The sequence below is a fragment of the Oncorhynchus keta genome, chromosome 15 (assembly GCF_023373465.1).
Source record: "Oncorhynchus keta strain PuntledgeMale-10-30-2019 chromosome 15, Oket_V2, whole genome shotgun sequence".
Taxonomy (NCBI): Eukaryota; Metazoa; Chordata; class Actinopteri; order Salmoniformes; family Salmonidae; genus Oncorhynchus; species Oncorhynchus keta.
This window is the reverse complement of record NC_068435.1, coordinates 35,907,993-35,932,818: the sequence shown is the minus strand read 5'-3', so window position 1 is coordinate 35,932,818 and position 24,826 is coordinate 35,907,993. Positions and strand designations below refer to the sequence as shown.

The window sequence follows — 24,826 nt, the reverse complement described above, 5'->3', positions numbered from 1 at the left end:
CTTGGGAGTATAAAAATAACTTTTGACATACAGTGCTTGGCAACCAACAACTTACCACTGGTTTGGTGCTTGTTCACTGGGAGGATTCTAACTGAAACATCCTCCCTTGTAAGCAAGCTACGCAAACCAGCCAATAAGATGCCATGTTGAGTAGGTGAAGGCAAGACAAAACTAAAACCAAAAACCCATTGGCTTAACAATAAAGTGGCAAGGGGAATCACCAATATAACCCTGTTACACCAGGTGCACCTGTTTGAGTGTGTCAAGAACTGCAACGCTGCTGGGTTTTTCACGCTCAACAGTTTCCCGTGTGTATCCACCACCCAAAGGCATTCCAGCTAACTTGACAAAACCTGTGGAACCTGTCCCTGTGGAATGCTTCCGACACCGTGTAGTCCATGCCCCAATGAATTGAGGCTGTCCTGAGGGCGAAAGGAGGTGCAACTCAATATTAGGTAGGTGCTCCTAATGTTTTGTACACTCACTGTATATTTCTGAATGTTATGTATCCCTGGAAATAATCAAAAGCTTGTCCAAAAAAAGCGGTCTCCTGGCCAACTTACTTATGGGGTAAATTGAGAGGCGGGACAAGGTAAATTAAGCAGCCTTCAAATGTCTTTACTGAATTAAATATTAGCACTATTAACACAATTCAACACAATCACAATAGCTTTTTTGACTTTTAATCATTTTAAGCATCTATTAACACAGACTTAACACGTTGTACTTTTTTTTTTTAGCACTTTTAACATGCTAGGCCCTATGATAACACTTTCCTCAACTTGCCATTGGCTCTACCATTGGCTTCTTACCCCAAGGCAAACATGTTGACTATATTAGCCCACACAGCTACAAGGATGCACTTTTGTGCTAGGTTTAGGGCCTTATACTGAAGCTTAGAGAGAGCCCAACTGATGTATAGAACACAAAAATGATCTGCTTTGATTTAGATACAAGCCTTATGAAACCTATAACACAATACATTAATTTGACTTGGTGATAATCTGTTTTTTGGACCTAACTTGATTACAACTTTTTCCATGTGGTTTCTTCCTTTGCAGACTACTGAACGGGACCCAGTATAAATATGGCATATTGCTTTTTGTATCAACATCTTTCCCACTAGGAAGCTGTGGGGATTCAGCTGGAGGAGAGGCTAGTGAAGATCAAGTATGTGCTGAAGGTGTTACCAGTTCCCCATTGCAGGTAAACCTCCACCTATTCAATCATTTCTCCTACTTTTATATAGAAAGAGTAAATGTTTGCAATGTTTCCATATATTACATGGATGGAACCATCTGTTTGTAAATTGAGATTTTTTTTTGTTTGTTTTCTCCAAAAGTTTCAACTGTTTTCAAGCTACATCAACAAAGTTAAACCCATTTTCCTCTCTCTTTTCATCCTCACCCACGTGCCCCAGCTGTTTCCTGATTCAGATGCATGGTATTGTCCTCCCTAGTCTGTCTGTCAAAGACAAGGTTCATGTTCATTAGTGCACACAGTAGCAAAAATGTGTGAATGATAATATGGTCATATCTGCCTTCCCTAGTATGTCATGGGCCCAAATACTGATCTGTCTTCATCATTGAGCTAGAAATGGACCAGTCTAGTGGAGGGAAAGGTGGCTGGATAACTGCACTGCAGTACAATGACAATAACAATTTGTTATATGAATAACTTATTAACTGGACTGTTATTAGAGTTGGTGGTGTGGGAGAAACATGTGGTTCAACCAGCCACCAAACATCCTGGAGCAGCAGGAAACCTGTCAGATATTTCAATATATGATGATTTTAAAAAAATTATTATTATTATTATTATTTGTTTTTTTTACCCCTTTTTCTTTCCAATTGGTAGTTAGTCTTGTCCCATATGGACTCGGGAGAGGTGAAGGTCGAGAGCCATGCATCCTCCGAAGCACGACCCAGCCAAGCCGCACTGCCCACTTAACCCAGAACCAAGCCGCACCAATGTATCGGAGGAAACACTACACCTGACGACCGTGTCAGCCTGCACGCGCCCGGCTCGCCACAGGAGTTGCTAGAGTGCAATGGGACAAGGATGTGCCGGCCATATCCTTCCCTAAGCCGGCCATATCCTTCCCTAAACCCGACGACGCTGGGCCAAATTACGCTGGGCCATGTGTCTCCCGGTCGCGGCCGGCTGTGACAGAGCCTGGACTCGAACCAGAATCTCTAGTGGCACAGCTAGAACTGCAATGCAGTGTCTTAGACCACTGCACCACTCGGGAGTCCTGATGATGGTGATTTTGATTGATATTCCCTAGACACACAATGACAGGATTAGTGTACCGTGATTAGCCAACAGCACGATCATCTTGGCGTCCCATGAGAGAACTGTCAAAAGTTGGGACACAAACATCAAGAAACAGGTGCATGAAATTCTAACTCCTCAGTTTCCACACACTCAAATAATTTTTATCTGGCAGCAGTGATGCTTTGTTGCGAGATAGGAAGCCGATTCTAGATTTAATTTTGGATTGCAGATACTTAACGTGAGTCTGGAAGGAGAGTTTGCAGTCTAACCAGACACCTAGGTATTTGTGAGTGCAATGAGGTAAGATAAGGGAGTTAAGGCAATAAATAGGCCATTGTGGCAAAGTAATTACAATATAGCAATTAAACACTGGAATGGTAGATGTGCAGAAGATGAATGTGCAAGTAGAGATACTGGGGTGCAAAGGAGCAGGTGGCGAGGTAATTACAATATAGCAATTAAACACTGGAATGGTAGATTTGCAGAAGATTAATGTGCAAGTAGAGATACTGGGGTGCAAAGGAGCAAGATAAATAAATAAATACTGTATGGGGATGAGGTAGGTAGATAGATGGGCTATGTGCAGTGATCTGTGAGCTGCTCTGACAGCTGGTGCTTAAAGCTAGTGAGGGAGATATGAGTCTCCAGCTTCAGAGATTTTTGCAGTTCGTTCCGGTCATTGGCAGCAGAGAACTGGAAGGAAAGACGACCAAAGGAGGAATTGGCTTTGGGGGTGACCAGTGACATATACCTGCTGGAGCGCGTGCTACGAGTGGGTGCTGCTATGGTGACCAGTGAGCTGAGTTAGGGCGGGGCTTTACCTAGCAGAGACTTGTAGATAACCTGTAGCCAGTGGGTTTTGCGACGCGTATGAAGCAAGGGCCAACCAATGAGAGCGTACAGGTCACAATGATGGGTAGTGTATGGGGCTTTGGTGACAAAACGGATGGCACTGTGATAGACTGCATTCAGTTTGTTGAGTAGAGTGTTGGAGGCTATTTTATAGATGACATCACCGAAGTCGAGGATCAGTAGGATGGTCAGTTTTACGAGGACATGTTTGGCAGCTTGAGTGAAGGATGCTTTGTTGCGATATAGGAAGCCAATTCTAGATTTCGTCGTTAGGGAGGGCTTGGTCGGTAGGGGTGTCCTTGTCTCATCGCGCACCAGCGACTCCTGTGGTGGGCCGGGCGCAGAGCGCGCTAACCAAGGTCGCCAGGTGCACGGTGTTTCCTCCGACACATTGGTGCGGCTGGCTTCCGGGTTTGATGCGCGCTGTGTTAAGAAGCAGTGCGGCTTGGTTGGGTTGTGTATCGGAGGACGCATGACTTTCAAACTTCGTCTCTCTCGAGCCCGTACGGGAGTTGTAGCGATCAGACAAGATAGTAGCTACTACAACAATTGGATTCCATGAAATTGGGGAGAAAAAAGGGCTAAAAATTCAAATTAAAATAAAAAATTAAAAAATAGAAGTAGTTGATAAACCAGACGAGGCAATCATTTGAGAAACCAAGGCTGTCGAGTCTGACAATAAGAATGTGGTGATTGACAGAGTCGAAAGCCTTGGCCAGGTCGATGAATACGGCTGCACAGTAATGTCTCTTATCAATGGCAGTTATGATGTTGTTTAGGACCTTGAGCTCTGAAACCAGATTGCATAGCGGAGAAGGTACGGTTGAACAGGCAAGGAATAGGGGTTGAAACAATTTTGGCAGATGTGAGCCACTGCATTGTACTGCACTCTTCCTCCCATAAATGTTGCCATATATATTGACTAAAAAGAGACATGCTTTATTCAGATCGTAAAACTAGTTTTTTTGTCAATAAATATGGCTACACTACAGGCAGACTACAATAGATCCTGGAAAATAGACACTGGTATTTGCCTGGAAGGTGCTAATTCTACCAAATGTTGTAGGGCTGTTGCGTTCTCATATTTACGGTAATAGATACCTACGTCACGAGTTGAACGGAAGTAGGATTGCAATTGCGCACGCATATCTCACTTGAAACGTTGCCATTTATCATAATCTACGGATTGTTTATTGCACGTTTTACTTCACACAGAGAATACAAATCTGTAATTTGGGCTGGACGAGATGGCAAGCTGCAATTTTCAGGCGCAGTTGGTATCCATTATGGAGGTATTAGCTAAAGCAGCTGTAGCAGAAATAAACAAACGGGTTGATGATAGCTGTGCAGTTATACGTTTGGAAGTGACCCAAAGCCAGCGAGATATTGATGGACTGAAAAGGAAGTGTCAAATGATGGAGGGCGAGCTGAAAAAGACGCGAGGACGAGTCAGGAGAAAAGGTAGTAGATGTGTTATTCATGATAAATTGATTGCATATTCAAAGCCCAAATGTGTGAATAGCCCTAATATTTGACTGAATACAATTATTTTCCAGCTTTTTACCCCATGGCATCTGAGAAATCTTCATATCCAGTCAAGATTGTTTTGAACAAGCAGAGGAATAGCTCACAGTGGAGAGACGAAGAGATGGCTGTTGAAGAGGACTCTCAACCCCAGGTGTGATGCATCACCTTTTACAATTACAAAGACCTGATGACCTCTTGGATCAATTATGTTATTGGAATAGTTAAAGTGTTTGTGTGATTCATTAGTATTGCAATGAAACAGGCAGGGAGTATAGCTCGAACCTTCCACCTTCTGGCCAGAATCCCTGCGAACCAATCGACTGCCACAAAAGAATGCTCCATCAGCAGAGTTGAGATCCGCTTTTATAAACCAGGGTAACTACCAAGGTGCGAATTAGGGGGGAGCCAGGGAGTGCTCAGCTCCCCCGAATAAGATGTTGGCTCCCATAAATGCAACAAAAGTCAAACTTTGTGAGGGTCTCTAAATAATGCTAATTTAACCATTCTCCTATTTGTTTAAAATGTCATTTTTCGCCTTTTGCTTGCCATGTGTCCTTGATAGATAGCCTTTATTCCAATGCTTTAGATTTATCTGTTGATTTGTCATGGTTTGCTTTTGATAGTCAGCTATTTAGAGCGCGCATTGTTTTGTTTTTCAGGTGTGCGTGGGTGTTCTCCGTGCCATCCGTGGCCCGAAGTAGTAGACCATTTATATAGCTTTATTTTCTATCAATATTTGTTTTCTTTCCTGGATCAGCTGATGATGGTCGACTATAGCACTAGACAACTGGCCTACAGCTACACCCCAATGTACATCCAATCCATCCCAAAAAGTAATCAGTACGTTAATGACAGTAGGCCTATAAGGTGACTCGTTTGGTTAGAAGAGGTTAACGTTGGGTTCGAAGCGGTACATTTTCCAATGGCATAGGCCTACATTATTTTGGATTTGTGTCCCCATGGGAACTGTTTTCATGGTGAAACATAATGAAATGTTACATTGGCATAGTTACACTTACAGTGCATTTTCCCAGATCTCCAAGATCCATGATAGGTACAGGGTTTAAGTTCAATATTCTATTTCAATTGTTAGCCTAAATGCTTAATAATGACAAATAACACTGTCTTTAATGTAAGGAAGGAAATGTAGTGTTTTATGTCACAAGATCTGTGAAGACTCCAAGCATAAATTATGGACAACTCATGAACTAGGGTGTAAAACATGTTTTGATTCAACTCATTACTTGATTGCCATTGATTAGGCCTACATTAATTGATGCGTCCTGCTGACAAATGTAACTTTTTTTGTTTTGATAAGTCATAACACAGCTGAAATTAGGCTGAATCTGTCACGGGAAAATGTGTTGATCACGCTCATGTAGCACATGGGGGATGTGTGAAACCTATTCCTCAGCCTGAAGTGTCCTGCTTCCGTCGCCTCATTAGCTCGCTTTTGAGGTGGCGCGATCGTCTAAGACGTTTGAGGGAGGACAGACGTGTGTTTGTGAGGCAGAGGTCGGTCCCGAGTTCGCGCCAGGTATGGGCTGAATCGTTCGTGAGGAAGTGGTAACGTTATTTAAGCAAGCAGCGTGAAGTCCTTTACTCTTACACACACGGATACAATGTGTATTACCATGAACTTCAAATAATCCTACTCGTAGTGGCAAAATAATTTGTGGGTAAACGCTGAATGTCGGTCGTGGTAAAGGTTTTAATAATGCTCCCTATACTTTCAAAGTATTTTTCTGAAAAAGGTGGGTACACGCCTTTACTTGCATCTACCCTCCACTAGGCCTGCACCACTGTCGGTAGCCTACCCTCCCAGCCAAGGCAATTTTACGCACATGAACACACGCAGAACAGGTACAGTAGCATACATTCAATATAATACATTAGGCACACGTTTTGGTGTTTTGTAACACACCTATTTCCTATCATCAAATGGCGCAAGTATACATGATGTTTAGCTTGCTGGGATTATTTTGGAGTGGATGAACATGCACAGGTAGACTACTTTTTTAAGTGATTTGTTTGACAATCAGGTGAAAAATAGAATGACTGGTTATGTTCATGCCACATTCAAAGGTAATTCATATTGATTTTTTTATATCTCTTTTTCGGGATATCCAATTGGTATTTAGTCTTGTCCCATCGTTGCAACTCCCCTACAGACTCGGGAGAGGCGAAGGTCGAGAGCCATGCGTCCTCCGAAACACGACCCCGCCAAGCTGCACTGCTTCTTGACACACTGCGCGCTTAACTCAGAAGCCAGCCACGCCAATGTGTCGGAGGAAACACCATCCAACTGGCGACAGAAGTCAGCTTGCAGGCGCCCGGCCTGCCAGAAGGAGTTGCTAACCTTCCCCAGACAACGCTGGGCCAATTGTGCTCCGCCTCATGGTTCTCCCAGTCGGCTGTGACACAGCCTACGATCAAACCCGGGTCTGTAGTGATGCCTCAAGCACTGCAATGCAGTGTCTTAGACTGCTGCACCACTCAGGAGGCCCATATTTACAGTTTAAATGATGTCGTTATTATTAGTGCCACAAAGAAAATATTATTACTACCATAATCATATTTTTTTTTTTTACACTCAATAGAGACCCCCGAATGCCATGGTGTAATTTACACCAATGTAATAATATAATATAATAATATGACCTTGATAGATTATAAATGAGAGAATGTTCACAACTGTTCTCAAATTGAATGGTTTATTGACCCAGAAATTATACAAGCTACTTTCTGGCTGTAGCCCATGCCAAATAAATCAGATAAGAATAACAGATAGCTATCCAACTCACTTTCTGGACAGGAAAAGAGCCTACTTACAAACCAAGGTCACTGCAATATGAAAAGGGTTAGATATGGTGTGTCCAGAGTAGAGGTCTACCGATTAATCAGAATGGCCGATTAATTAGGGCTGATTTCAGGTTTTCATAACAATTGGAAATCGGTATTTTTGGACACCGATTTGGCCGATTTAAAACAAATTTAAAACCTTTTTTTTTACACCTTTATCTAATCTTTATTTAACTAGGCAAGTCTGATAAGAACACATTCTTATTTTCAATGACTGCCTTGGAACGGTGGGTTAACTGCCTCGTTCAGGGGCCGAACGACAGATTTTCACCTTGTCAGTTCGGGGGAGTCAATCTTGCAACCTTACAGTTAACTAGTCCAACGCTCTAACCACCTGCCGCTCATTGCACTCCATGAGGAGCCTGCCTGTTACGCGAATGCAGTAAGAAGCCACGGTAAGATGCTAGCTAGCATTAAACTTATCTTATAAAAAACAATCAATCATAATCACTAGTTAACTACACATGGTTGATGATATTACTAGTTTATATAGCGTGTCCTGCGTTGCATATAATTGATGCGGTGCGTATCGTTGCTCCAATGTGTACCTAACCATGAACATCAATGCCTTTCTTAAAATCAATACACAGAAGTATTTTTGAACCTGCATATTTAGCTAAAAGAAATCCAGGTTAGCAGGCAATATTAACCAGGTGAAATTGTGTCACTTCTCTTGCGTTCATTGCACGCAGTCAGTGTATATGCAACAGTTTGGGCCGCCTAATTTGCCAGAATTTTACATAATTATGACATAACATTGAAGGTTGTGCAATGTAACAGGAATATTTTGACTAATGGTTGCCACCCCTTAGATAAAATACGGAACGGTTCCGTATTTCACTGAAAGAATAAACATCTTGTTTTCGAGATTATAGTTTCCGGATTTGACCATATTAATGACCTAAAGCTCGTATTTCTGTGTGTTATTATGTTATAACTAAGCCTATGATTAGATAGAGCAGTCTGACTGAGCGGTGGTAGGCAGCAGCAGGCTCATAAGCATTCATTCAAACAGCACTTTAGTGCGTTTTGCCAGCAGATCTTTGTTGTGCATCAAGCATTGCGCTGTTTTTGACTTTAAGCCTATCAACTCCCGAGATTAGGCTCGTGTAACTGATGTGAAATGGCTAGCTAGTTAGCGGGGTGCGCACTAATAGTGTTTCAAAAGTCTCTCGCTCTGAGACTTGGAGTGGTTGTTCCCCTTGCTCTGCATGGGTAACGCTGCTTCGAGGGTGGCTGTTGTCGTTGTGTTCCTGGTTCGAGCCCAGGGAGGAGCGAGCAGAGGCACGGAAGCTGTACTGTTACACTGGCAATACTAAAGTGCCTATAAGAACATCCAATAGTCAAAGGTTAATTAAATATAAATGGTATAGAGAGAAATAGTCCTATAATTCCTATAATAACTACAACCTAAAACTTCTTACCTGGGAATATTGAAGACTCATGTTAAAAGGAACCACCAGCTTTCATATCGTTTCATGTTCTGAGCAAAGAACTTAAACGTTAGCTTTCTTACATGGCACATATTGCACTTTTACTTTCTTCTCCAACACTTTGTTTTTGCATTATTTAAACATAATTGAACATGATTCATTATTTATTTGAGGCGAAATTGATTTTATTGATGAGTTATAAGTTAAAATAAGTGTTCATTCAGTATTGTTGTAATTGTCATTATCAGTATCGGTATCTGCTTTTTTTGGTCCTCCAATAATCGGTATCGGCGTTGAAAAAAATCAGAATCGGTCGACCTCTAGTCCAGAGTAATAATCACAGTCCCCTGTTACAGCCTACAGATGTGGAGCAGAGAGCAGAGACTGAACCCATACTGATCAAAGATGAGGAGACAGCAGAGGATGTGTGGAAGACTGACACTCAGGAAGAGCTCAGGATCACTGAAGAGGGTGGGTGCGACCATAAGTGATACTGCTCTGTCTGTCTATGGAAGACTGTGTGGGTGTAGTGGTATGCACGTTGCAAATTGCTAGTTGGTGTTTTTTGTTCTGGGTTGGCATATAGAGTGCGCGTACACACAGTCAATTCAAAATCAGTCATGTTTTCCAACTGTTAAGGATCTTTTGTAATGTTTCTTTTATGTTTATCCCAAATCTTTAGATTCTGGTTCCAAGTCTGGGAAACCACCATCCTTTGTGCAACGGCAATTTGATGAGGACTTCATCACACAACCCAACATATCTCCTGAAGACTCAGTGGAACATTACCCCAATTCTGATGGTCCAGAGGAACCAGGCACACCACGGTGTACGTCTGTAGAGAAATCAAAGGTGTTCAGCACAGAGCAAAACCGGCCAGCCGAGGATGAGGACTCGCAAGAGCTAGTGATGGTGAAGGATGAGAAAGAGGAGGAGCTGGATCAGACCACGGCCCTGGCAGGACCTGACCAGTTTGTCATGGATGAGACTGATGGGCAGCTGTGGACCTCTGTGGATCCAGGCAGACACACTGATGGCCACCCAGATTTCTCCTTTCATTCCACAGAGGAGTACTCTCAGAATATATCAATTTTCCCATCTCAAAGTGGGCTGCCATCCCTTCCTACTATGACAGATGGTGTAGGGCCATCGGTTCACTCTTCTAGAGGGAAACCACATGCTAACATGTTCAGTGCAGCAGCACACATGAAAAGACATGTCAGGACATTGGCTGATGAGACTAGACAACAGATGCCAGAAGGACAAAGCAGCGAGATGCTGAACTCAAATAATGAAGGGAATAGTTTCGCTCTACAGCCAAGGCAGCATCAGCACAGGGCTTCAGAAGCAACAGTGAGAATGAGTGAGTGCATGACAGGGTCAAACATGGCCACCACCTCCACCTTCTCTGGATACAGCCTGAGTCGCAGTAGTTTTAACATGGTGAAGAGAATGAGGACTCAGTGGAGGTCGGGAAGCACCACCGGAGAGAAACCGTACACCTGCGAACAGTGTGGCAGGAATTTCACCAAGCAGTACAACCTGATCAGACATGCTGTGGTCCACAGCGGGGAGAAGCCCTACGAGTGCACACAGTGTGGGAAATGCTTCACCCAGCGATCCAGTATGAAGTCACATCAGAGAACTCACATAGGAGAGAGTCCAGTGTCTCAACATGTGGTACCCCCATACCCTGTGGATCCACACACAAGTTTAATGTTGTCTCAGACCAGATGGAACAAATAAACATAATTGCATAGTTTTTCTGTACCACTGTCTGTGAACATGTGGTACAAAAGGTATTTTGAGACATTTTGACGTACTTTTCACATTTGTGAAATGTCTTTCATGTTTGACTGTTGACAGCTCCTCACAAATTTTACCAGCCTATATATTTACAACTGGTATTTTTTTTATATACAGTGCCTTGCAAAAGTATTCGGCCCCCTTGAACTTTGCGACCTTTTGCCACATTTCAGGCTTCAAACATAAAGATATAAAACTGTATTTTTTTGTGAAGAATCAACAACAAGTGGGACACAATCATGAAGTGGAACGACATTTATTGGATATTTCAAACTTTTTTAACAAATCTAAAACTGAAAAATTGGGCGTGCAAAATTATTCAGCCCCCTTTACTTTCAGTGCAGCAAACTCTCTCCAGAAGTTCAGTGAGGATCTCTGAATGATCCAATGTTGACCTAAATGACTAATGATGATAAATACAATCCACCTGTGTGTAATCAAGTCTCTGTATAAATGCACCTGCACTGTGATAGTCTCAGAGGTCCGTTAAAAGCGCAGAGAGCATCATGAAGAACAAGGAACACACCGGCCAGGTCCGAGATACTGTTGTGAAGAAGTTTAAAGCCGGATTTGGATACAAAAAGATTTCCCAAGCTTTAAACATCCCAAGGAGCACTGTGCAAGCGATAATATTGAAATGGAAGGAGTATCAGACCACTGCAAATCTACCAAGACCTGGCCGTCCTTCTAAACTTTCAGCTCATACAAGGAGAAGACTGATCAGAGATGCAGCCAAGAGGCCCATGATCACTCTGGATGAACTGCAGAGATCTACAGCTGAGATGGGAGACTCTGTCCATAGGACAACAATCAGTCGTATATTGCACAAATCTGGCCTTTATGGAAGAGTGGCAAGAAGAAAGCCATTTCTTAAAGATATCCATAAAAAGTGTCGTTTAAAGTTTGCCACAAGCCACCTGGGAGACACACCAAACGTGGAAGAAGGTGCTCTGGTCAGATGAAACCAAAATGTAACTTTTTGGCAACAATGTAAAACGTTATGTTTGGCGTAAAAGCAACACAGCTCAACACACCACCCCACTGTCAAACATGGTGGTGGCAGCATCATGAGTCAATCACCACCTTCCGGAGACACCTGAAACCCCACCTCTTTAAGGAATACCTAGGATAGGATAAAGTAATCCTTCTCACCCCCCTTAAAAGATTTAGATGCACTATTGTAAAGTGGCTGTTCCACTGGATGTCATAAGGTGAATGCACCAATTTGTAAGTCGCTCTGGATAAGAGCGTCTGCTAAATGACTTAAATGTAAATGTAAATCATGGTTTGGGCCTGCTTTTCTTCAGCAGGGACAGGGAAGATGGTTAAAATTGATGGGAAGATGGATGGAGCCAAATACAGGACCATTCTGGAAGAACCTGATGGAGTCTGCAAAAGACCTGAGTCTGGGACGGAGATTTGTCTTCCAACAAGAATATGATCCAAAACATAAAGCAAAATCTACAATGGAATGGTTCAAAAATAAACATATCCAGGTGTTAGAATGGCCAAGTCAAAGTCCAGACCTGAATCCAATCGAGAATCTGTGGAAAGAACTGAAAACTGCTGTTCACAAATGCTCTCCATCCAACCTCACTGAGCTCGAGCTGTTTTGCAAGGAGGAATGGGAAAAGATTTCATTCTCTCGATGTGCAAAACTGATAGAGACATACCCCAAGCGACTTACAGCTGGAATCGCAGCAAAAGGTGGCCCTACAAAGTATTAACTTAAGGGGGCTGAATAATTTTGCACGCCCAATTTTTCAGTTTTTGATTTGTTAAAAAAGTTTGAAATATCCAATAAATGTCGTTCCACTTCATGATTGTGTGGCAAAAGGTCGCAAAGTTCAAGGGGGCCGAATACTTTCGCAAGGCACTGTATAATGAAAACCTATCTGCACTTTTAGAAAAAGTGAATAACACCTTCATAGAATTGAGTTGTACCCCCCCTTCCTAAACTGTTGTTGCACCCAACCCCCACATTTACACTGACTGAAGTGGATTAAACAACTGACATTAATAATGTATCATAAGCTTTCACCGGGTCAGTCGATGTAATGGAAAGAGCAGGTATTCTTAATGTTTTATACACTGTGTATATAGGAACCATTTAGTATGTGTTGTCTAGTTAGTGCTTGTCTATTTGGTATGTCACTTCTTGCCACAAAGGACAGTAATCATGTCAAATCAGGTTAATAACTTATTTTGAAGTTACTCTGCAGCCTTAAACTGTTACGTTATTTTAACTCTACTCGGCAATCAAATATGTGTTTCAGTGTATTAGCTTACATCTTACATGTATGTTTATACAACTTTACATTTGACATCTGAAAATGACACTTTTACTGTACGTTGTCTAAACTGACACCACTGGCACTGTATAAAACTGGTCATCTGAATCAAAGATCATTATATTCCGTAGATTTACTGGTTCATTGATTTGCCAGTCAACAGAGGCAGAGATAACAGTGGAGATATACAGAGAGAGAAAAGGAGGGACTCAGGACGCCAACACGGGAAGTTTAGTGATTTCTTGCATCATCACTTGCTGATGCTTGGTTATGCCGGTGCAGAGTGAAGGTAGGAACAATCGTGACTCTTTCTTACTTTTTCTTATTCTTGTTTATATCTCTAAGTAAACCCGAAACTCAAGAGTAATAATAGTGACAGTGTGTTAGGTAGGGGTGGGATAGTAGTGGTCAGGGGGATGGAGAGGTGGGGTCAGGCGCAGAGGTTTCATGTTCTACGACAGGCCTGCAGTCACAATGCACAGTTAAATTGAATTCCGCTACAGTGGTAGGGCCACAATGGCCAGGAGAGGCAGGGAGGAGAGGGCATCTATCGATCACAGAGAACAGCCAGAGACAGGGTTTGGGGTGGCAGGGTGTCCATCAACATAGGAAGACTAGGTGTGATTGAATTTGAAGTGTCCCCAGACAATGGCACAGAGGGAGACTGAGAGTGTTGGGGTGAAGGGTGTGGCCTGTTTATTTTGTGAAAAAAAGATAGGGGGAAGTGAAGAGCGTAATGATTGCTGTAGTTTGTGAGCACTGAACAGTTTGATTTGAAGTGATCACATTAAGTGTTGTGTTGGTGTATGCATATTGAGAAGATGATTTGTCCGTTTTTAAAAATGTATTTACAGAGGGCCACAAACACAACACAAGACAGAATGGCTCAAAACACAGCTCAGTATAGCACAGTAAAGCGAAGCACTTCACAGAGTGAATCAATAAACCACAGATTGCAATTGAAGAAAATACGTGTAGAATATTAACAGCACATTTGAATTGGATATGAAATGCTCATGATCACGTTACCATTGACCAATTCCTACAGAAAATACAATGATTGTACAAAACATTAAGAACACCTTCCTAATATTGAGTTGCACTGTCTTTTTCCCCAAACAGCCTCAGTTTTCTGGGGCATGGACACTACAAGGTGTTAAAAGCATTCCACAAGGATGCTTGCCCATCCATGTTGACTCCAATGCTTCCCACAGTTGTTGTCAAGTTGGCTGGTAGTGGATCTCTTCTCCAAGTAGCTTGTTCCATCTCCTCCCACAGATGCTCAATTGGATTGAGATCTTGTTGCTGGACAGGCTACTGCAGTAAGCCGAATTCACTGTCATGTTTATGGAACCATTCCTGGACAATTCTAGCCTTGTGGCATGGGGCATTATCCTGCTGAAAAATGTATTTGCAGATGGATACACTGCTGCCTTGAAGGGATACACCTGATTGGCAATGATTTCCATGTATCCTGTGGCATTCGAACGTTGCTCCACTTTTATCAATGGGCCTAATGTGTGCCATGAAAAACACACCTCACGCCACCAGCCTGCAATGTTGAAACACAGCATGATGCATGTACCCAAGTGTTTCCCCCCCCCCATACTCTAGTCCTCCCATCAGCGTGAAACAGCAGGAACCCGGATTAATCAGACCGGCAATGTTTTTCCAATTTTAAAGTATCTAGCGTTTTCGTTCCTTAACCGCAGTTTCTTCATTCAAACACATCTGTATCCATTCATCATCATCAATAGCTTCTACATCTTTGTTTTACGTGCCTTGTGTTATCTGGAAAAGCTTCAATCAGCCCTTGGTACAGTTTGGAAATCAACTTTGCAGGTTTGTCACACTGCTTTAAAATAGTCTCAATCTTTGAAGCGTCTGGCTTGTCCAGTGTTTGCTGCACAGAGATAATAAAGTGTTGTATCTGCAAAAATTCACCTCAGCTCCACCACAGACTGATCTTTCTTGGCTGCCTGACCCTGCTGAGACCTGTCACCATCTGATCCTCCTAAGATGAGGCATGACAAATAAATACATTGGTGTACATTTATACCTTATCTTATCCAAGAATAGAATCAATGGTTGATTTAATTGAAATGACCATTATTCACAGATCCCAGACTGTAGCTACTGTAGATCTACCCATCAACTCAAGTTGGAACTTTGTATCATTCACTGATATTGTTAATAAACGTTAATAAACTGCTAAATTTACCTGAGCTCCGTAGACTGTCTGACCCTGCTGGGACACTGGTCACCATCTGATCCTGCTAAGACATGTCGATTATAATGTTGTGTACTGACGTTGCACCTTGACAGTGAAGCCTACAGAGCTGCTTATTACTGTGTCAGTGTAAAAAGAAGGGACAATCAATAACATTGATTTTGGCCGCTGGTTTCATTGTTTGAATCAGATCTAGTGTGAATGAGGTAAAAATAATAACATTACCTAATTTTGGCAAATTAAGTTAATTTACTTCTGTTGAAGGCTACAAAATATTTTCCTACAAACAACAGAGCGCAACACATACACACTGACAGCAGCTGCTTCTGTTCATCTCTCCCGTGTTGGTCCTATGCGCCAGCCTTTCAGAAGCGTTGCTTTCACACGCTCTGTGGTGTCTGTACGGTCCTAAATCTAGCCAGCTGGAACCTCCAATCAGTCTACCCGACTGCTCTAAGGTGTCCATGTGGTCCTAAAGCACACCGATGCCGTTTTTGGTATCACAGTGCAATGATGAAACTGGGGGGCAAAATGCAGTTTCGGGGGGAGAGGGGTCATGACCCCCATCCCTAGTGAAAGTTGCACCCCTGCCCATTCATGTCAAGGTACAATGATTTGTGCAATCTTTTATCTTTGGGCATTAATGTTTTACTAGACTATAAGTTGACTAACTAGTCCGTCTGTTGCTGTGCACAAATAGTTTCAACCTCCTTTGTCCTCTTTCATCAATGACCCATTTCTGACCACTGACCTGCCGTTGGCTGGAAGTCCTTTGGGTGGTGGACCATTCTTGATACACACAGGAAACTGTTGAGCGTGAAAAACCCAGCAGTGTCGCAGTTCTTGACACAAACCGGTGTGCCTGGCACCTACTACCATACCCCGTTCAAAGGCACTTAAATATCTTGTCTTGCCCATTCACCCTCTGAATGGCACACATACACAACACATGTCTTAAGGCTTAACAGTCCTTTGTTAACCTGTCTCCCTTCCTTCCTTTATCCCTCCCTTCCTTTATATTGAAGTGGATTTAACAGGTGACATCAATAGGGGATCACAGCTTTCACCTGGATTCACCCGGTCAGTCTACAGTATGCCATGGAAAGAGCAGGTGCTTCTAATGTTTTGTACACTCACTGTATATTAGGCACTCACACACACACCTAGTTGACAACAGGGCTGAATGTGAGAGATTGAGGCAGGAGAAAAGAAGAGATGCGGAGACTCCGGAGAAAAGGAGGGAACAATGAGAAGGTGTTTGGCTGTCACCTGTTGGACCACCTGGCTACAAGCTGTCAGGAGAGTAAGTCCCATGTTCCCTCAGTCTGTTAGAATATGTTGTATCTGAATAAGTTAAATATTAGCATCCTGTTGTTCATCCCTGTTAGTTCCATAGTATTATCATCTTGTCTGCCTCTCAGTTCCTCAGGTGCTGCGAAGCTGCAGTGAATTCATTGAGGAGCATGAGAATTGGTACTTAATGCAGGTAAAACCAAGTACATAATGTTTTCTAAATCACTTAAAAATTGATCTGATGATTTATGCATATTGTGCCCACATTGATCACGTCCCTGCTTATAAATATCTGGGCATTTGGATTGATGAAAAGTGATCTTTTAAAAACATGTTGATGAGTTAGTCATGGAGTTGAGAATAAAAATGGGCTTCTTTAGAAATAGATCATGCCTCACCCTGAACAGCAGAAAGCAGATTATTCAATCAACTTTCCTGCCAGTGCGAGACTGTGGTGACACCATTTATACCCCTTGACTTATTCCACATTTCGTGCTAGAGCCTGAATTCAAAATGGATTAAAAAAAATATATATATATATATATCAACGATTTACACAGAATAACCCATGATGACAAAGTGAAAATGTGTTTTTAGAATGTTTTGCAAATTAAACATAAAAATATCTCATTTGCATGAGTATTCACACCCCTGACTCAAAGCATGTTAGAATCACCTGTGGCAGAAATGACAGTGTCAGGTTGTGCGCTACTGGTAAGAAGTCAGGTGCAGGAGAGCGGAGAGTTGTGATCATGCGTACACTTTGAGAGGCAGAAGTAACAACAGACGGACGCAACTGCGTCAAAACCTCCAGCCAAATGGCAAAAGTGCAAAGCGTGACAACAGTCACAATAATGCATAAGTTTAACAATAAACACACTCGGGTTCAACACGGTACCCGGGGAAAAACCAGCCTGGCGCACAACATGAAACATGTAACAAAACAACGACATGGGGGAAACAGAGGAAATATGTAGTGAGATTAGGGAATGTAAACCAGGTGTGCGGGGAAACAAGACAAAACAAATGGAACAATGACAAGTGGAGCGGCAATGGCTAGAAGACCGGTGACGTCGATCGCAGAACGCCGCCCGAACAAGGAGAGGAGCTGACTTTGTCTGAGAGCTTTGGATTGTACAATATTTGCTCATTATTTGTTTAAAAATTCTTCAAACTCTGTCAAATTGGTTGTTGATCATTGCTAGACAATCCTTTCCAAGTCTTTCCATAGATTTTCAAGCAGATTTAAGACAACTGTAACTCGTCCATTCATGAACATTCAGCGTCTTCTTGGTATGCAACTCCTGTGTAAATTTGGCCTTGTGCGTTAGGTTATTATCCTGCTGAAAAGTTAATTAATCTCCCAGTGTCTGGTGGAAAGCAGACAACCATGTTTTGTTCTAGGATTTTGCCTGTGCTTAGCTCCTGGAAAAACTCCCCAGCTCTTAATGATTACAAGCATACTCATAACATGATGCAACCACCACTATGCTTGAAAATATGGAGAGTGGTAGTCAGTAAAGTGTTGTATTGGATTTGCCCCAAACATGACACTTTGTATTCACAAAATTTAATTTCTTTGCCACTGTTACGGATACAGTTATCCTGTGTGTGTGTGTGTATCCTGTGTGTGTGTTTCTTTTCTCTCCTTCTCCCCTCACAGGTGAAAATCATCACTCCCCAATCAATCATCAATCAGAAGACACACCTCCTCCTATTTCCTGACCTATCACAGTTCCTTCCCCATGGTTTAAAAACCCCATCATTTGTTTGTTCTAGAGCTCAGCTCAGCTCAATCTCTCTGTAATGCCATGTCTGTAGGTCTCTGTGTTTCACTCTCGCTTTGTGTCTTAACCTCTTTTGTTTAAAGCACTTCATAGCACTTTGTCATCACCTGTGAGTATTATTTTTGGTTATGGTATTTGTTTGTTGCTGGTGGGAAAAGGGGGAAACCAAGACAAGTCGCCCATGGGCATACACTACCCGTAGGTGAACTTTGTTAAATACACTAGTTAGAACTGGGCGGACCACCCACTGTATTTTTGGTTAGTTAGTTAGCTGTTGTTAAAGTAGGCTAGTCTAGCTTAGGGGTGTGTTTTTGTATACTTATTGTTTCTTTCCTTGGGTCCAGCTCAGCCCCTTTTCCTGCTCCCCCCCATTACCGTGTGTTTACCAGCAGGCAAATAAACCTAGAGTTTGACGGTAGATTTCTGTTGTCGTGGTTATTTCGTTCACACTTTTACTTTGTCACAATAATAATTTGCATGAGTTATGTTACGGGTCTCATTACCATCCCCCCTAGACCGTCGGGCCAAAAGGGATTCGTAACAGCCACATTTTTTGAGGTATTACTTTAGTGCCTTGTTGCAAAAAGGATGCATGTTTTGGAATACTTTAATAATGTACATGTTTCCTCCTTTTCACTCTGTGTATTAGGTTAGTATTGTGGCGTAACTACAATGTTGATCCATCCTCAGTTTTCCCCTACACAGCCATTAAACTCTAACTTTTTTAAAGTCACCATTGGCCTCATGGTGAAATCCCTGAGGGGTTTCCTTCCTCTCTGGCAACTGAGTTAGGAAGGACTCATGTATCTTTGTAGTGATACCCGTCTACCAATATGATATGTGCCCTTTGTGATGCATTGGAAAACCTCCCTGCTCTTTGTGGTTGAATCTGTGTTGGAAATTCACTGCAAGAAAACTATTCTGTGTGGGGTACAGAGAGGAGTTAGTCATTAAAAAATCATGTTAAGCACTATTGCACACAGTGAGTCCATGCAACTTATTATGTGACTTGTTAAGCATTTTTACTCCTGAATTTATTTAGGCTTGCCATAACAAATGGGTAGAATACTTACTGAATCAATACATTTCAGGTTTTCATTTTTTATTAATTTGGACATATTTATATAAACATAATTCCACTTTGACATTATGTGGTATTGTGACTATGCCAGTGAGAAAAAAATCAATTTAAAATAAGGCAGTAATACAACAAAATTCAGAAAACGTCAAGTGGTGTGAATACTTTCTGAAGGCATTGTACATGGCTGGAACCATATCTTTGTAACTAGGGGAACTGTACATTTAGCCATTTGTAGTTTTTCTCCAATGGTTTCAACTGTTTTCAAACTAACTCTACAGAATTAAACCCAGTTCTCTCTCTTTCAGCCCCTTCTCCCTCTGCCTGGTTTCTCAGAACTCAAGAATTCCTGATGCTCACCTTGTCAAGATAGCTTCTTATTCCTCAAACATCAACAAGCATGCTTGGAACCTCACCATTGTTTTGGCTCCAAACCTTCTCGTGTGTGGTGTGTGTGTTTATCTACATCTGCCACACTGTCATGGATACTGAATAACTGGCTATGTCTGAGGCCCAAACAGTGTGGTGAGTGTGTCTGTAGGCTGTATTTTCTTTGTTTCTATGACTATCCTTTTGTTGCCTGTTTTTATCTGATAATTCCAATTTCAACCAGTAAGACTTTACTAAATTAAACCAGAGGAATGTACTGTCTGACTGTGCTCCTGTCTCTCAGGTGAGCTGATCCAGTGACTGCAAGATCTTTGTTTTGGACCTTCAGAATAGTCTGTGTGAGATGCTGGGGTGATCCTCCCTGAGTGCAGTCCGCTGATTGATTAGTCTAACAGCGGGAGGCAGTATGAGCTCTAACGGTACTAACCAGATGGATAGTGTGAAATTGCAAGTGTTAGGGGGGGGGACGACATCTGCCTTCAGGGTGACTTTGTGATCTCTCCATGTTATATACAGTATGACAGTAATTTCTGATGTTTATGTTGTCTTCAGAGGTCTGCAGGGGGAGTTTGATAGCAGATTGTGTGGAGCGGGAGCTGCAGGTGTAGGAAATGGGATTCGGGGATGGAAATCAGCAGGATTTTAGCTCACAAAACACACACACACCACTGCTCTGTGCTCCGGTAGTGGAGCTTTACTAATAATCTGAATTCCCTTTTCAAATATACTATGATATGCGCATACCATTTTGTGATGTTGTATATCGTTTCTATATATTTTATATTCAGACAAGACCAAGGAGACGAAGCAGGAGCACATGGTAAGTGCTACGGCATCTGATGGCACTGTGAAGCTGTGGCACCCCTTCCAGGTGAGCTGAATGCAATTTGATTTAGGATTTAAGATTTGATTGGAGCAGTGTCAAAGCAGGAAGGAGTCCAGGCATTCCTCACTGTGTCTGAAGATCGGTCGCTGAAGTCTTGGAGCATTGGGTAACACATGGGTAACACATTTATCAACCTAAATTAATCGTCCAATTTCCATGCTTGATGTTTTTTGCTTAGATTTTTATTAATTTCCCATCTTTACTGTTTCCTCCAGAGAGTCCTTCCAACCAGAGGGCCACTGTTACTGCTCTGTGATGCTCTCAGAGTGGCTATATGGAAACACAACACTTTAGTTGGCCACAAAAAGGTATCTCCATACAGTAACTTCCATTCAGGACCTTGTTTTGTTGGTGTGTATTTAACATTTGAGTAATTTAGCAGACTCTCATATCCAGAGCAACTTACAGTAGTCAGAGCATACATTTTCATACTGGTCCCCCATTGGAATTAAACCCACAACCCTGAGCATTGCAAGCACCATGCTCTACCAACTGAGCCACATTTTGGTGAATAAAACAAAGTTGGTTTATCTGTGATTTGCTTGTCTCTCAGGTGTCTGACAGTAGTGTAAAAGTGATCTGCTCCATGCCTGATGATTAGTTATCTGTGGTCCGCAAGAGGTTGGAGTGGAATCTTTAGCACAATGCTGCAAGGTCAGCTCTTGTTATTGGCACAATTTGGCATTTGTAAGAAATTGATTACATTTGCTGGTTGAAAATGTGGAAATGTTCAGTAGTATATACAGTGTACTCAGACCACTTTACATGTTCTACATTTTGTTACATTACAGCCTTATTCTAAACATGAAAAAAAATCCTCATCAATACCCCATAATGAAGAAACGAAAACCGTTTTTTAGAAATGTAGGCAAATGTATTTAAAATAAAAAACACAAATACTTTATTTACATAAGTATTCAGACCTTTTGCTATGAGACTCGAAATTGAGCTCAGGTGTATCCTGTTTCCATTGATCATCCTTGACATGTTTATACAACTTGATTGGACTCAACCTGTGGTAAATTCAATTGATTGGACATGATTTGGATTGGCACGCACCTGTCTATATAAAGTCCTACAGTTGACAGTATATGTCAGAGAAAAAAACAAGACATGAGGTCGAAGGAATTGTCCGTAGAGCTCCGAGACAAGATTGTGTTGAGACACAGATCTGGGGAAGAGCACCAAAAAATGCCTGCAGCATTGAAGGTCCCCAAGAACACAGTGGCCTCCATCATTATTAAATGGAAGACATTTGGAACCACCAAGACTCTTTCAAGAGCTGGCTGTCCGGCCAAACTGAGCAATCAGGGGAGAAGGGCCTTGGTCAGGGAGGTTACCAAGAACACGATGGTCACTCTGACAGAGCTTCAGAGTTCCTGTGTGGAGATGAGAGAACCTTCCAGAAGGACAGCCATCACTGCAGCACTCCACCAATCAGGCCTTTATGGTAGAGTGGCCAGACTGAAGCCACTCCTCAGTAAAAGGCACATGACAACCCGCTTGGAGTTTGCCAAAAGTCACTTAAAGACTCTCAGAATCAAGATTCTCTAGTCTGATGAAACCAAGATGGAACTCTGTGGTCTGAATGCCAAGCGTCACGTCTGGAGGACACCTAGCACCATCCCTACGGTGAAAAATGGTGGTGGCAGCATCATGCTGTGGGGATGTTTTTCAGTGGCAGGGACTGGCAGTCTAGACAGGATCGGAGCAAAGTACAGAAATTGATCCATGATGAAAATCTGCACCAGAGCACTCAGGACCTCAGACTGGGGCAACAATTCACCTTGCAACAGGACAATGACACTAAGCACACAGACAACACAAAGCAGGATTGGCTTTGGGACAAGTCTCTGAATGTCCTTGAGGGGCCCAGCCAGAGTTCGGACTTGAACACTATTGAACAGAGACCTGAAAATACCTGTGCAGCGACGCTCCCCATCCAACCTGACAGAGCTTGAAAGGGTCTGCAGAGAAGAATGGGAGAAACTCCCCAAATACAGGTGTGCCAAGCTTGTAGTGTCATACCTAAGACAACTTGAGGCTGTAATTGCTTCAACAATATACTGAGTAAAGGGTCTGAATACTTATGTAAATGTCATTTTTCTGTTGTTTTTTTTAATTGAAGAGGAAAAAAACTATTTATTCAATAAGGCTGTATTTTATTTTTTACCAGGCAAGTCAGATTTTTACCTTGTCAGCTCTGGGATTTGCTCCAGCAACCTTTCGGTTACTGGCCCAACACTCTAACCACTAGGCTACCTAACGTTACAAAATGTGGCAAAAGTCGAAGGGTCTGAAGACTTTCCGAATACGCCGTACAGTAGATGGCATTTTAGTCATAATGTCTTCTAGTACTCCTGCAATGCCTGCTGGTAAACTGTCATCCTTTTGCCCCTAGTCTGTTGGTGTCCACATACTCAGTGCCTTCCCCAGTGACGCACCTGTACTACTGCCCTATCCTGCTGGGAACCTGTGAGGATGGAAATATAATCAGTGTCCTCATTGACCCTGATGCTGATAGAGAAATGATCAAGTAAAGCACATGATCAAGCACAATGATCAAGTAAAGACACACACATTATGTGGTGAACCAGATCCAGACTGATAAATACTGACTTAAAATGTACATAACTGATTAAATTGCAGTTGGAAGGATGACATGTGAATTCTTGGAATGTGGCCAACGATGAAAAAAGAACTTGGTTGGTAGATGAGAAGAAAGGACAGGTTGTGCTTGGCATCTTGGTGAGTTTACCACCATCACCGACACATTCATCATTTTCAGTGATCTCACTGCTGCTGTTTGGATTATTGTTTTGATAAGACCATATTATCATCCACCAATATAACTTCTATCTGCCTTCTTTAGTATATCATGTTACAGGGCTCCCAAGTGGCGCAGTGATCTAAGGCACTGCATCTTAGTGCAAGAGGTGTCCCTACAGACCTTGGTTTGAATCCAGGCTGTATCACATCCGGTTGTGATTTGGAGTCCCATAGGGCGGCGCTCAATTGGCCCAGCGTCTTCCGGGTTTGGCCTGGGTAGGCCGTCAATGTAAATAAGAATTTGTTCTTAACTGACTTGCCTAGTTAAATAAAGGTTACATTTAAAAAATGTGGTGACATTGAGCTAGAAATGGACCCGTCTAGTGGTGGAATAGGTGGCTGGATATCTGCAGTGACTGTGGAGAGAGGTACAGTAGCTGCACTGCAGTACAATGACACTCACATAACAAGTTGGTATATGAATAGTTGATTAACTGGACTGTTATTCTGTGTCCTGTCTCTAGAGTTAGCGGTTGTGGGAGATTCCAAGGGGAAAATGTGGTTCGACCAGCTACCAAATGTCAACTCCTAGAGCAGCAGGAAACCTGTAAGATGTCTCCCTTTTGAAACTGGTGTCTTTTTTTTCCAACGGTGATGGTTTTTTATGGATATTCTCTAGGCATTCTCTGATCCTATGATCAGTGTCCTGCGACTCACCAACCAGCACCGTCATCTCAGTGTCCCATGACAGAACTGTCAAAATGTGGGACAAACACCAAGAAACGGGTGCATGTAATTCTAACTCTTCAGTTTCCACACATTTAAATAATTTGATCAATAATGGATGAGTAGTCACCGCAATGCACTGTTTGTGTATGTATTTATGCTTAGACGCTATCTCTCGATCTCTCTACAGGTGGGTGTGTTTGCGTGTGTGGGTCCTGTTCTAGTCTTGAAGGTCAACCCGCACTGCTCCAGTGAACTGGTGTGTGGCGATTAACTGAGCCAGCTCTACTTCCTCTCCTGGTGGGAATAACCGGCTCAGTGTACACAGACATTGTATACACATCCTTGCAATCATAATTAACGTACTCTCCCACAGATACAGTATATTAGTACTACTGTACCTTCATGTATATTCTCATGTAGCTCAGTCAACACTACTCAATATCTTCTACACACTATCTGATATGGATACACTTTATATATAAGACCTCTACTTATGTAGCCTTGTCAGTGGATATAGGAGGACTGGCTCATTGTAATGGCTGGATGGAATAAATGGAATGGTATCAAACATATGGAAACCACATGTTTGACTCAGTTCCATGTATTGCATTCCAGC

General features: G+C 42.3%; 2 protein-coding genes and 1 long non-coding RNA gene across 3 annotated transcripts in view; all 3 read left to right on the top strand.

Moving 5' to 3' along the window:
* Positions 1-2,086: 2,086 nt before the first annotated feature.
* Positions 2,087-11,906, top strand: LOC118394869 (zinc finger and SCAN domain-containing protein 2-like). The gene is made up of 4 exons (XM_035788480.2): positions 2,087-4,590; positions 4,686-4,807; positions 9,308-9,422; positions 9,634-11,906. Exons 1-4 carry the CDS (start codon positions 4,377-4,379, stop codon positions 10,695-10,697), a joined length of 1,515 nt encoding a protein of 504 aa, XP_035644373.2. The 5' UTR covers positions 2,087-4,376; the 3' UTR covers positions 10,698-11,906.
* Positions 11,907-16,453: 4,547 nt separating this feature from the next.
* The window catches only part of LOC118395234 (rho GTPase-activating protein 30-like), a 77,624-nt gene continuing 69,251 nt past the window's right edge, over positions 16,454-24,826 (top strand). Inside the window, exon 1 of the mRNA XM_052463938.1 lies at positions 16,454-16,581. Within this exon, the coding sequence (XP_052319898.1) occupies positions 16,494-16,581 (88 nt within the window). The 5' untranslated portion in view covers positions 16,454-16,493. The remainder of the gene's footprint in view (positions 16,582-24,826) is intronic.
* Positions 18,778-24,576, top strand: LOC118394875 (uncharacterized). Its single transcript, XR_004827827.2, has 2 exons — positions 18,778-24,273; positions 24,398-24,576. It is a non-coding gene; the product is annotated as an uncharacterized LOC118394875 (long non-coding RNA).

Coding starts and splice junctions, on each gene's coding strand:
- LOC118394869 (XM_035788480.2), top strand. CDS start 4,377: ATGGCAAGCTGCAATTTTCAGGCGCAGTTGGTATCCATTATGGAGGTA. Junction 4,808..9,307: donor AAGAGGACTCTCAACCCCAG/GTGTGATGCATC, acceptor CCCCTGTTACAG/CCTACAGATGTGGAGCAGAG. Junction 9,423..9,633: donor GCTCAGGATCACTGAAGAGG/GTGGGTGCGACC, acceptor CCAAATCTTTAG/ATTCTGGTTCCAAGTCTGGG.